Source organism: Macaca fascicularis, chromosome 15, assembly GCF_037993035.2.
Source record: "Macaca fascicularis isolate 582-1 chromosome 15, T2T-MFA8v1.1".
Lineage (NCBI taxonomy): Eukaryota > Metazoa > Chordata > Mammalia > Primates > Cercopithecidae > Macaca > Macaca fascicularis.
This window is the reverse complement of record NC_088389.1, coordinates 52600590-52613178: the sequence shown is the minus strand read 5'-3', so window position 1 is coordinate 52613178 and position 12589 is coordinate 52600590. Positions and strand designations below refer to the sequence as shown.

Genomic DNA, 12589 nt, shown 5'->3' with positions numbered 1-12589 from the left:
ATCGCATTAACACAGACGGAACAGTTTGGATCTGCCTGTCTAGTCACTGAGTGTTGTCTGTATTGAGAATATAACAAGTTTTTTCATTTGAGGATCGTGAGATTTTCTGAAAGGCACAGCTCTTCAAAGTACCACTCCAAATCCTAGGTTAAATTATTCTTCAGATAATTCACAAAAATTTTCATTATAGATTATGTGAAAAACAGTGCCTCTATTGTTAATCTTGGCTGAAAATTTTACTTCTGTGTTTCTCTCTCTTTTTTTTTTGAGGCAGAGTCTCACTGTAGCACCCAGGCTGGAGTGTAGTGGTGCGATCTTGGCTTACCGCAACCTCTTCCTCCTGGGCTCAAGTGATCCTCCGCCTCAGCCTCCTGAGTAGGTGGGACTACAGGCATGTGCCACCACATCCAGCTAATTTTTGTATTTTTTGTAGAGACGGGGTCTTGCTATTTTGCCCGGGCTGGTCTGGAACACCTAAGCTCAAGCGATCTACCCGACTTGGCCTCCCAAAGTGCTGGGATTACAGGCGTGAGCCATTGTGCCTGGTCCTATATTAGTTTTTGTAGTTTTTATATATTTTACATCAGGCAGTAGCTAAACACATGGATCTAGATGTGTTTAGAAATCTAGATGTGTTACAATTCCTGAATCTAGAAGAATGATTGTGAAAGTTTGAAGGTGAAAAATACTAGCGGTGTGAGGAATGGATGGTAGGTAGGTCAGTTTTGTGGATAAGGTAGATTTGGGTTGTGTCTGGAAATTGCTATGAGTCATCCATCTTCCTCCCTGGGTATATTATACTTACTGTTTAGCTACCTGTCCCACTACATCCTGTTTTAGTTCCTAATTTTCTGAATTAGAAGTTACTTCCTTATCATGACCTTGCAAAATTTCTCCTTTTTTCAAGATTCTGTATGGCTCTTGGCATCATAGAATTTTGTCTGTATCCTTGAACTGTTTCTCTTTGCCCAGATTTGTTTATCAGGATTTAATTTTATGACCAATTTCAGTGGCTGTGTTCTTTACTGAAGCTTGGGTTTTTTGCCTCTTCTAAGCCAGCCTCTTGGCTTGATTTCATTAGTATCCAGGTAATCTCAGGAATTAGGGTTCAGGCAAACTCCTGTGTGTGTGTGTGTGTCTGTGTGTGTGTTTGCATGTTTGTGTGTTCAAACCCTATAGCATTTTTGTGGTCCCCTGCAACATTTTTACTTCCTGCCTGAGGAACATTTCTGAGTCTCAACTTAATTTTTTTTTTGAGTCTTGCTCTGTTGCCCAGTCTACGGTGCAGTGGCGCAATATTGGCTCACTGCAGCCTCTGCCTCTTGGGTTCAAGCGATTCTCTTGCCTCAGCCTCCCAAGTAGCTGGGATTACATGCACCTGCCACCACACCCAGCTAATTTGTGTGTGTGTGTGTGTGTGTGTGTTTGTGTTTGTAGAGATGGGGTTTCACCATGTTGGCCAGACTGGTCTCGAACCCCTGACCTCAAGTGATCTGCCCACTTCTGCCTCCCAAAGTGCTGGGATTATAGGTGTGAGCCACTGTGCCCGGCCCTTCAACTTAATTTTTAAAATTTTGATATTTAGCTTTATAATGTTCAGGTTTCTCCGATGTAGTTTTTGGTACTCCCCAAAAGTGAGCTTTTAGAATTCCATTACTATTTAAAATATAAAAATAATTTAAACATATAGTCATAATAAAATGACTACTTTAGCTATTTTCACCAAGTAAAGAAAGGATTTTTCTTTTTTTTGGGCGGGGGACAGAGTCTTGCTCCATCACCCAAGCTGGAGTGCAGTGGCACAATCACAGCTTACTGCAGCCTGGACCTCCCTGGCTTAAGGGGCCCTCCCTCCTCTGCCACCTGAGCAGCTGGGACTGCAGGCACATGCCACTGTGCCCAGTTAATTTTTTGGTATCTTTTGTAGAGATGGGGTTTCGCCATGTTGCCTAGGCTGGTCTCAAACTCCTGGGCTCAAGCCGTCCTCGCCCCAGCCTTCCGAAGTGCTGGGGTTACAGATATGAGCCACCATGCCTGCCCTAGGATTATCTTTTTATAAGGGCATAGATGGACTTTAAGGGAGAATGTGTAACATATCTGAGCAAGGAATCAAATATAAAAAATGAAAATATCTGCAAAAACTCATTATTTATCATTTGCTATGGTAAAAGTTACGCAGAGGAACAGCAGGATTAAGAGAGAAAACTGAGGATAGAAATAAGATAATAGCGCATCTCTACAACTTTATAGAATCACTGGCGTGTACTTCTGGGGACTTAATAATAATTGGAATATGATTAGTTGAGGTATATTGCAGGAGTTATTGGTTCTTGAAAGAGAGGAGTTATGAAAGAATCAAGTTAATTAGGTAGTTTGAGGAAATTAAAACTATGTTTTGTAGTTATTTTCTCTTTGCAAAAATCAGGAGCAAAGGATCCTTGAATTTACCTTGTGCTAGTAGAAATGAACTAAGAAAATCAAGGGGAATTAAAACATACCTAGCCTCATGGATCCTGTGGTATAGAGAATTATCTAATGAATTTTAGATGTTTAGTTTGGGCTTTGAGGCACATGTCTAAATACATGCAGTTGAAGTTTAATCTTCTGAAAGATTGTAGCATTGTTGCCCATCTAAATTGATTCATGGAAACTTAAGTTTTCATTGTCTAGAAAATAAGAGTTGTTCTTGTTTTTTTTTTTTTAAAGCTTTGATAAGCCTTTCTAATGCATTTATGGGGCATATTCTTTTTCTTTGATGTCATGGTGATTGAATCAAATCTTACAGGTTTAAGGTTTTAAGTTCTCTAAAATACTTTCAGATTTTTTTCTCAACATTTCTCAGTAAACATTTTAATATTTAGTCAGGTTTTGAATGAACCAAGTAGGTTCTAACCTATTCACTGATTCAGTGAGCATTTATTAAGTACATATCTGACTGTAGCTCTTTCAGATGTCCTTGAATCAAAAAATACTTGGGGCTGTAAAGAATAACATATATAGGACTTAGTATTTGTTCCTTTTTATTGATATTGTATTATTTGAAAGACAAACAGCTGAGCATAATATGCATGAAATAATCAGAATTATACTTGGCATATAGTAAGCCTTCAGTCAGTGTGAATTCCCTTTGCTGTAAATTATATTTCAGTATAGCACTTTCTTCTGGATAAACACATCAACTGTTGTTTACTCATTGTTACTATTAAATTATTACTAGTTTTGAAATGAAGTAAAATAAATACAGAAACAGTTTGATATTTTTCATCCTAAAATAAGTGAATATAGCAAGTTTGACATCTTTCATTTCATTAACTTCTTGTGTAGATTTGGCAGATCCAATTGATTTGGCAGATCCAATTGACTAGGCCTAGTATTCCCCTTGTCCCACCAGCTCTGTTTCCTTCCCCTTCCAAATTGTGTACTAGGAGGACAGTGTTCACCTGTAGTACTTCTGATCATTCTTGAACCAAAGATAGTAAGGGGCTTACTTTATGATACTCATGGAAATGTATTGGAATATGAAAAATTGAAATTAGAGATAAAATTATAAATTAATAGGATTAGAGGATTTCTTTTAATCTCCGGTTTTAATGGACTACAGACTCTCTGTACTTTGGATAAAGTGACTTTATTCTTTTTGTTTTTTCCCTCCACATTCATCTAGTAAATGTTTATTGAATTCCTATTATTTCCATGGCATATGGTTTTTCACAGGGCTGTTTCTTATAGTAGGCTTCCCTGTAGCTGATGTTGATAGATCAGAGTGACACCTAGTATGGTATTCATTGATAATGATTTCACTTCTCTCCTTTCTTATCCATGGCCTATCTTCAGCAACTACCAAACTATACAATATTAGGTCAGTCTACCTCTACTCTTATTTGAGGGTACATGGAGTAGCTCTTGTTACTAGGGAGAATGTTTGAATCAGGGTGTGATTCAAATGAATATAAATGAATTTAAGTTCATTATCTGGCATATGAAAAGAAGTAAGGCTGGCATCAGGAAGTCATTAAGATTGAGTGTACAGAGGTTCAGATGAGTGTTGAGTCTGGTAAAGATTATTTTTATTGGATACTTGTTATGTTATTTGTATATATGCATTTAATAAAAATTGGGAGGAAAGTTGCTAACCAGTTGTCTTCAATGTCTTTAAAAAGACATTTTGTAGTTTTTTATTTAGTTAATTTTGAAGACTAAGAGCAAATTTCTATTTCACTTTTATTAGAGTCTCTGAAATTATTAGTGATATAATTTGTATTTTCATTTTATAAATTAAATATGATTTGATACTTCCTATTCCTTTATTTTAAAAAGTATGTTTGTGTTTACCGTAGAGTCACAATGGCTTCAGCTTTTCGCCTTTCTTTGAAACCAAAGGTCAGTGACAACATGACTCATTTAATGGTGGATTTCTCACAGGAAAGACAGATGCTGCAAACTTTGAAGTTTTTGCCAGGTAAATACATGTACTACATGTAAAGTTTTGTATAAAAACTTTTTTTTTCTACAAGATTTTTTTGCAATGAACATTGGTATGTAAATATTAAGGAAGTACAGTGTGATTTTTTTTTTTTCACTCAGCTAAGGAATAATTAAATTTGGTAGCTTTTTTTATTTTTAGAGATTTTATTGGTAGTAAAAATTGCATTTTAAGAATCCTATCAAGGGATCTCTTATTGTTAGCTTGGCAGAGGGAAGCAGTATGGTGTGATGGTTAGCAGTGGGTCTCAAGGCCAGACTTCTTAGGTTTGAATCCTGTTGCTTACTTGCCATGTCATCTTGAACAATTTACTTAACTTCCTTCATTTTTAACATCTTTAAAATGTGATGATATTCTTCTAGGGTGTTTATAAGGATTAAATAAATTGATACCTCTAAAATATTTATAATAGTACCTGCACATAGTTAAAATTCAGTGGATGTTAGGTGTTATTATTATTATTATTGTTGTGGTTGTAGCTCAGATGGAACTTTATCTTCAGTATATGTTAACATTGTTTTATTAAAGTATTAATACGAGGATATTGCAGTAGCCAAAACTATTTGTGATTGAGTCTCAAAGTATTCACTTATATGAAAGAACCCATTAAGAACCAATCTTAATCTGTTTTGTGTTGCCATAGCAGAAGGCCTGAGACTGGGTAATTTATAAAGAAAAGAGGTTCTCTAGGCTGAGAAGTTCAAGACTGGGCAGCAGTGTCTGGCACCTTCTGGTGATAGCCTCATGCTATGTCAAAACATGATGGAGCACAGAAGGGGAACCAGACACATGCAAAAAAGGCAAAAAAAGAGAGGCAACCTCATTTTGTAAGAACCTTTTTTCACGGGAACTAATCCATTTTTATGAGAACTAACCCAGTCTTTTGAGAAAGACATTAATCCATTGTAATGACCTAATCACCTCTTAAAAGCGCCACCTTCCAACACTGCCATATTGGTGATCAAACTTCAACATGAGTTTGCTGGGGACAAGTCAGGAATATGACTTACAACTTTTTTGGTTAGGTTTTGTTTTTGTTTTTGATTTTTGTGTTTTTTTTGCATCATGTTGCTGATAACTAAAACTATTTAGATATGGTGATTTGAGGGATCAAGGAATTCTTGAAAGTGACATGTTTTTCTTACAAGTACTTTTTTTTTTGGAGGCTAGCTATTTTTCAATAGAGAATGTTGATTATATGGAACCATTCTTTTTTTCCTTGAATATATGGTCAGGGACTTTAAAATATGATTGGAAAAACAAGTTAGTAGTTCTAACACTATAATGGAACCTAGGAAGGGTAGCACAAGTGAAATACTAATTTGTGTGATACAGATTAGAAGTTCTAGAGGAGTCCATAAAAGGAAAAGATGAGAGAAGGAACTGTAGTTGTAGAGGAAGAAAGTGTACTTGTCATTGGCTATTTACCTAAACACTGGCCTTTCAGAATTTCTATATTTTCATTCACAAGGCTCTACTTGAGAGTGAAACTGATATTAAAGCAGGAATAAACATTTTTAAAAGTTTTTTTGATTACCATATAATTTAAAATGGTTTGTTTTTTTCATTCTGACATGTAGAATTTCATTGGTAAGAAGCTGGATTTTATTTTAGTTTTGAAAATTTGAGGTGGCACAGGTTACCAGTTAACTGAGGTTTTACTTTTCAGTAGAACACTCTTACGTTCACTTGTGGGAGATAGGGACTTAAATTTCAGACTAGGGAATATATCTCCAAATGTGAGCTTTCTTAAGAAAGGAAAATAGGAAATATATTTAGAAGTCACATTAACCATATGTCTCTACTTACCACCAGTATGACTCTAAAACTTCAGAATTTCACCCTTCTTCATATAGCTATCAGATGTAGAACATTCTTAATATAATTTCCATCTGAGTGGAGAGCAAAGAAAAATTTCAGCAACCTAGAGAGGAAAGTTGTCCTTTCCTGCTTATCTGTTTACATATTAAAGTTACTTTAGTATTTTTGTTGGAAAAAGGAATATATGCATGTGATAAACAGTTGAAGTCGTACGAAAGAGTATAAAGTAGCCCTCTCATCTCAGACTGCCGGTTTTCTTCCCTAGGAGCTACCACTGTTAACTAGCATGTGCTTATCTTTCTAGAAACAGTCTGTGCCTTTGTAAAAGTATCATCATATAGACAGAATCATGTAATTGGTAACTTTTGGTGATTTCATGTGATTAAAGCTAACATATAATTCACCTCCTTTAAAAAGGTGGAAGCACATAGTACAGCAAGAACTCAAAGAAAGGAAGCATATATATACATTGTTATATAATTTTGCTTTGCCGCTTAACAGTATCTTGGAGTTCATTCCAGATCACTGTACATCTACTTTATTTTTTTTTTTCATGACTAGATAGTAGGAATGTAATTAGTTCTGGATGAGTATTTAGGTTTGTAGTCTTTTTATTAGAAACAATGCTGAAATGATCAAATACTTGTATATATTTACAGAGAGGTGACACTATCTCTTGAGGACAAATTCCTGGAAGTGGAAGTGCATGTTTATTTTAAATTTGAGTAGATTTTAAGTTGTCAAAGAGATTTCACAGTTTATATGTACTGGAAAATATTTGAATGCATGTATTGTTATACTGCTGCAAACACTACTGTCAGGTTTTTTTTTTCCTATTCTAATAGGTGACAAATATATTGTGATTGCTTTAATTTTCATTTCTTTAAGTATGAATGAGTTTGTGCCTTTGTCATATTTTCATAAGCCACTTTAAAAATGAGCTCCCTATTTATGAATTTTGTCAAATTTTCATGGGATTGTTAGTCTTTTTATTAATGAAATATGGGATAGGACCTTTTAATACATTAAGGAAGTCAACCTTTGTCCTATGTGGTATATATCCTTGCTCACCTTGATCATTTGCCTGTTGAATTTATGGTGATTTTTTTTCCTAGCAAAATTTTTAATTTTAGTGCAGTCAAATACATCACACTTTTTTTTTTGTGACTCTTAGATTTTATAAAGGTCTTACTTAGAAAGACTTTCGCTATTGCAAGATTGTAAAAATACACATATTTTCTTATATTTGCAGCTTTTTAAAAATAAACTTTAGTTTTAGAGTGGTTTTAAGTTTACAGTAAAGTTGAATGAAAGGTATGGAGATTTCTCATACACCTTCACACGTGCATAGCCTTCTTCACTATCAACGTCTCCCACCAGAGTGGTATATTTATTACAATTGATGAACCTAAACTGACACATCATTATCACCCAAAAGTCTATAGTTTACATTGGGGGTTCCCTCCTGGTATTGTACATTTTATGGGTTTGGGCAGATGTATACTCACATGTATCCACCATTGTATTATCATACAGAGTATTTTCACTGCTCAAAAAATCTTCTGTGCCCCACATTTTCATCGTTCCTTACCCCCAATCCATGGCAACCACTGATCTATTTACTCACTCCATAGTTTTGCCTTTTCCAGAATCTTGTATAGTTGGAATCATATAGTAAATAGCCTTTTCACATTGCTTTCTTTCACTTAGTAATATGCATGTAAGTTTCCTCCATGTATGTTGATGACCTGATAGCTCATTTCTTTTTAGTATGGAATAATAGTCCATTGTCTGAATGCACCAGACATATTGGTTTATTCATTCATACACTGAAGCACATCTTGGTTACTTCCAAGTTTGAGCAGTTATGAATAAGGCTACTATAACCATCTGTGTGCACATTTTTGTGTAGACATAAGTTTTCAACTCCTTTGGATAAATGCCAGTTACTGAATAGTATGGTAAAAGTTTGTTTAATTTTATAGAAAACTACCAAACTGTCTTCCTAAGTGTCTGTACGATTTTGCATTCCCACAAGCAATGAATAGAATTCTGTTGCTCCACATTTTTACCAATTGGTGGCATTGTGGTATTTTATTGTTTTTTTAAATTTCAGTTTCCCTAATGACATATTACGTGAAGGATCTTTTTATATACTTACTGTTTGTATGTCTTCTTTGGTGAGATGTCTGTAAGGTCTTCGGCCTATTTTTTTTACATTGGGTTGTTTCTTTTCTTATTGTTGAATATTAAGAATTCTTTGGGCTGGGCGGGTGGCTCATGCCTGTAATCTCAGCACTTTGGGAGGCTGAGGCAGGTGGATCACAAGGTCAGGACATCGAGACCATCCTGGCTAACACAGTGAAACCTCATCTCTACTAAAAATACAAAAAATTAGCCGGGCATGGTAGTGGGTGCTTGTAGTCCCAGCTACTCGGGAGGCTGAGGCAGAAGAATGGGGTGAACCTGGGAGGCGAGCTTGTAGTGAGCGGAGATCGTGCCACTGCACTCCAGCCTGGGCGACAGAGCGAGAAAAAAAAAAGGAGTTCTTTGTAGTCCTTATCAGATGTTTCTTTTGCAGATATTGTCTCACCTTCTGGCTTTTATTCGCCTTGAATGATGTCTTTTACAGAGCAAGATTTTTAATTTTAGTAATAATGTTTAGTCTATCTTATTCTTTCATGAAGCATGCCTTTGGTTCCTTTGATCTATTTGTCTCTTCTTTAACCCACACCACGTCTTGGTGACTAGCTTTTTTTTTTTTTTTTGAGATGGAGTGTCACTCTGTCACCCAGGCTGGAGTGCAGTGGCGTGATCTTCACTCACTGCAAGCTCCGCCTCCCATAGTATGTCTGAGAATTGACTAGTTTCAGTCTTCTAACTTTGATCTTCTTTTTCAGTATTGTGTTGCCTTTATCTGGATCCTTTGCCTTTCCGTATAAACTTTAGAGCCATCTTATTGATATCCACAAAATAGCTTCCTGGGATTATGATTGGGATTGCATTCAATCTGTAGATCAAGTTGGGAATAAGTGACGTCTTAAGAAAATTGAGTATTTCTATCCATAAACATGGAATATCTCTAATTTAGTTCTTTGGTTTCTTTCATTATACTTTTGTAGTTTTCTTCATACAAACATGGAACATATTTTGTTAGATCTATATCAAAAGATTTCATTTTAGGGGTGCTGATGTAAATGGTACCGTGTTTTAATTTCAAATTCCACTGGTTCCTTTCTGGTGTACAGGAGAGTGGTGGAATTTTGTATATTAGCCTTGTATCCTGCAGCCTTGCTGTAATCACTTACTAGTTTCAGGAGTTTTTTGTTGGTTCTTTTGGATTTTCTACCTAGATGATCATGTCATTTGTTAACAAAGACAGTTTTATTTCTTCCCAATCTGAATACCTTGTATTGTCATACTGCATTACCTAGGACTTCCAGTACTATGTTGGAAGCAGTGGAAAGAGGGGGATCCTTGCCTTGTTTCTGAACTTAGTGGAAAAATTTTGAGATTCTCCCCATTAAGTATGGTGTTAGCTGTAAGTTTTTTTGTAGCTATTTCTTAACAAGTTGAGTTGAGGAAGTTCACTTCTGTTCCTATTTCACTGAGAGGTTTTATTTCAAATGAGTGTTGGAATTTGTGAAATGCATTTTTTGGCATCTATTTATATGATTGTGAGATTTTTCTTTTTAAGCCTATTGATGTGATGGGTTACATTGATTTTTCAAATGTTGAACCAGCCTGCATACTTGTAATAAACACCAGTTGGTCAAGGGTGTAATTCTTTTTGTTAATTGTTGGATTTGATTTACTCATATTTTGTTGAGGATTTTTCACATCTAATTTATGAGATATACTAGTTTGTAGTTTTCTTTTGCAGTAATATCTTTGTCAGTTTTGGTATTAGGGTAATGCTGGCCTCATAGAATGAGTTAGGAAGTATTCTATTTTTCTCTTCCTCAAGAGATTGTAGAGAGTTAGTATACTTTTGTCCTGAGAAGTATGGTAGAATTCACCAGTGAACACTTTTATGCCTGGTGCTTTCTGTTTGGGAAAGTTATTAATATCGATTCAATCTATTCAGATTGTCTATTTTCCTTCTGTGGGTTTTGGCAGATTGTGTCTTTCATAGAATTGTTCCTTTCATTTAGGTTATCACATTTGTGGACATAGAGTTGTTCGTAGAATTCCTTGATTAGCTTTTTAATGTCCCTGGGATCTGTGGTGATGCCCCCTCTTTCATTTTTGATACTAGTTATTTGTGTCCTTTCTTTCCTTAGTCTGACTAGAGGTTTATTGATTCCATTGATCTTTCAAAGAACCAGGTTTTGCTTTCATGACTTTTTTTCCTTTGATTTCCCTCTTTTCAGTTTCATTGATTTCTGTTCTTGTTTTTTTGTTTGTTTTTAAAGATAGAGATAGAGTCTTGCTCTGTTGCCCACGCTGGAGTGCAGTTATGTAATCATAGCTTGCTGCAGCCTTGAACTCCTGGGCTCAAGGGATCTTCCTGCCATAGCCTCCTGAATAGTTAGGACTACAGGCATGTGCTACCATGCCCAGCTAATTTAATTTTTTTTTGTAGAGAGGGGGGTCTTACTGTGTTGCCTAGGCTGGTCTTAAATCCCTGGCCTCAAGTGATCTTCCCACCTGAGGCTTCTAAAGCACTGGGACTACAGGTGTGACTACCACACCCGACCTGATTTTTGTTCTAATTTTCATTATTTCTTTTCTGCTTGCTTTGGCTTTATTATTATTATTATTTTTTTTTAGTTTACCGAGGTGGAAGCTTAAATTATTGGTTTTAGATCTTGTTTTCTAATATAATCATTTGTCAGTCGTGGGGATACATTCTAAGAAATGTGATGTTTGGCAATTTTGTCATTGTGCAAATATCATAGAATGTACTTACCCAAACCAAGATGGTATGACTAGTCTGCTACACATCTAGACTATGTTATATAGCAGATTGCTCCTAGGCTACAGACCTGTACAGCATGTTACTGTACTGCATACTGTAAGCAGTTGTAACACAATGATAATGATTTGTATATCTAAACATATCTAAACTTAGAAAAAAATACAATCAAAATATGAATTGTAATTTTATGGGACCACTTTTGTATATGTGGTCTGTCATTGACCAAAATGTTGTTATGTGGCTTATGGCTCATGACCATATGTGCATGCAGTGTTATAATTTCCCTCTAAGCACTATTTTCATTGCATTCAACAAATTTTGATAAGTTGTGTTTTCATTTTCATTTGGTTCAAAATATTTAAAAATTTCTCTTGAGATTTATTATTTGAGTATGTGTTGTTTAGAAGTGTAGTGTTTTTTTTGTTTGTTTGATTGGTTGTTTTTTGTTGTTTTTTTTTTTTTTTTTTTTTTTGAGACAGTCTTGCTCTGTTGCCCAGGCTAGTACAGTGGCGTGATCTTGGCTCACTACAACCTCTGCCTGCCAGGTTCAGACAGTTCTTCTGCCTCAGTCTCCGGAGTAGCTGGGACTATAGCATACCCTGCTAATTTTTATATTTTTAGTAGAGGTGGGGTTTCGCCATGCTGGCTAGGCTGGTCTTGAACTCCTCATCTCAGGTGATCCGCCCCCGCCCCAAAGTGCAAAGATTACAGGCATGAGCCACTGCGCCTGGCTAGAAGTGGGTTGTTTAATCTCAAAGTATTTTGGGACTTTCCAGCTATATATCTTTTTCTGTTAAGTGATTTCTAATTTAATCATTGCATGATTTGTATGCTTTTGAGTTTGTTAATGTGTGTTTTATGGCCCAGAATGTAGTCTTTATCTTGGCAAATGTTCCATAGGAGCTTGAGAAGAATGTGTATTCTGCCATTGTTGGATGAAGTAGTCTGTAGATATCAATTATATGCAGTTGATTGATGGAGTTGTTGAGTTCAACTATGTACTTAGTGATTTTCTGCCTCTCTCCCATCACTTGTATCATTGCTGTCATTTATTTCACTTACGCAACAGTGTATATAAGCACATACATATACCACACACATTCAAATAAATAGTTACTCTTATTGTTTTGAATTGTTACTGGTTAGATCAGTCAAGAATAAGAAAAATAAGTTTTTATTTTACCTTCACCTATCCTTCTCCAGTGCTCTTTGTTTCTTTCTCTTTAAAGGACTTTTTAAAAACATTTCTTACACAGCATGTCTATTGGCAACAGATTTCCTCAATTTTTATTTGTCTGAGAGAGTTTTTATTTCTCCTTCACTACGGAAGGATAATTTCAAGGTATACAGAATTGCTCCTCTAT

General features: G+C 35.6%; 1 protein-coding gene across 15 annotated transcripts in view; it reads left to right on the top strand.

Moving 5' to 3' along the window:
* FSD1L (fibronectin type III and SPRY domain containing 1 like) overlaps window positions 1-12589 on the top strand; it is a 90235-nt gene that overhangs the window by 35327 nt on the left and 42319 nt on the right. For 12 of the 15 annotated variants that reach the window (XM_045373568.3, XM_045373565.3, XM_045373564.3 and 9 more), the window contains one exon: window positions 4338-4459. The exons of 2 other annotated variants lie outside the window; for them this stretch is intronic. In XM_045373568.3, coding sequence (XP_045229503.1) covers window positions 4338-4459 — 122 coding nt within the window. Of the gene's footprint in view, window positions 1-4337; window positions 4460-12589 lie in introns of those variants that run through there. One more of the 15 variants, XM_074016942.1, reaches the window with a different exon arrangement.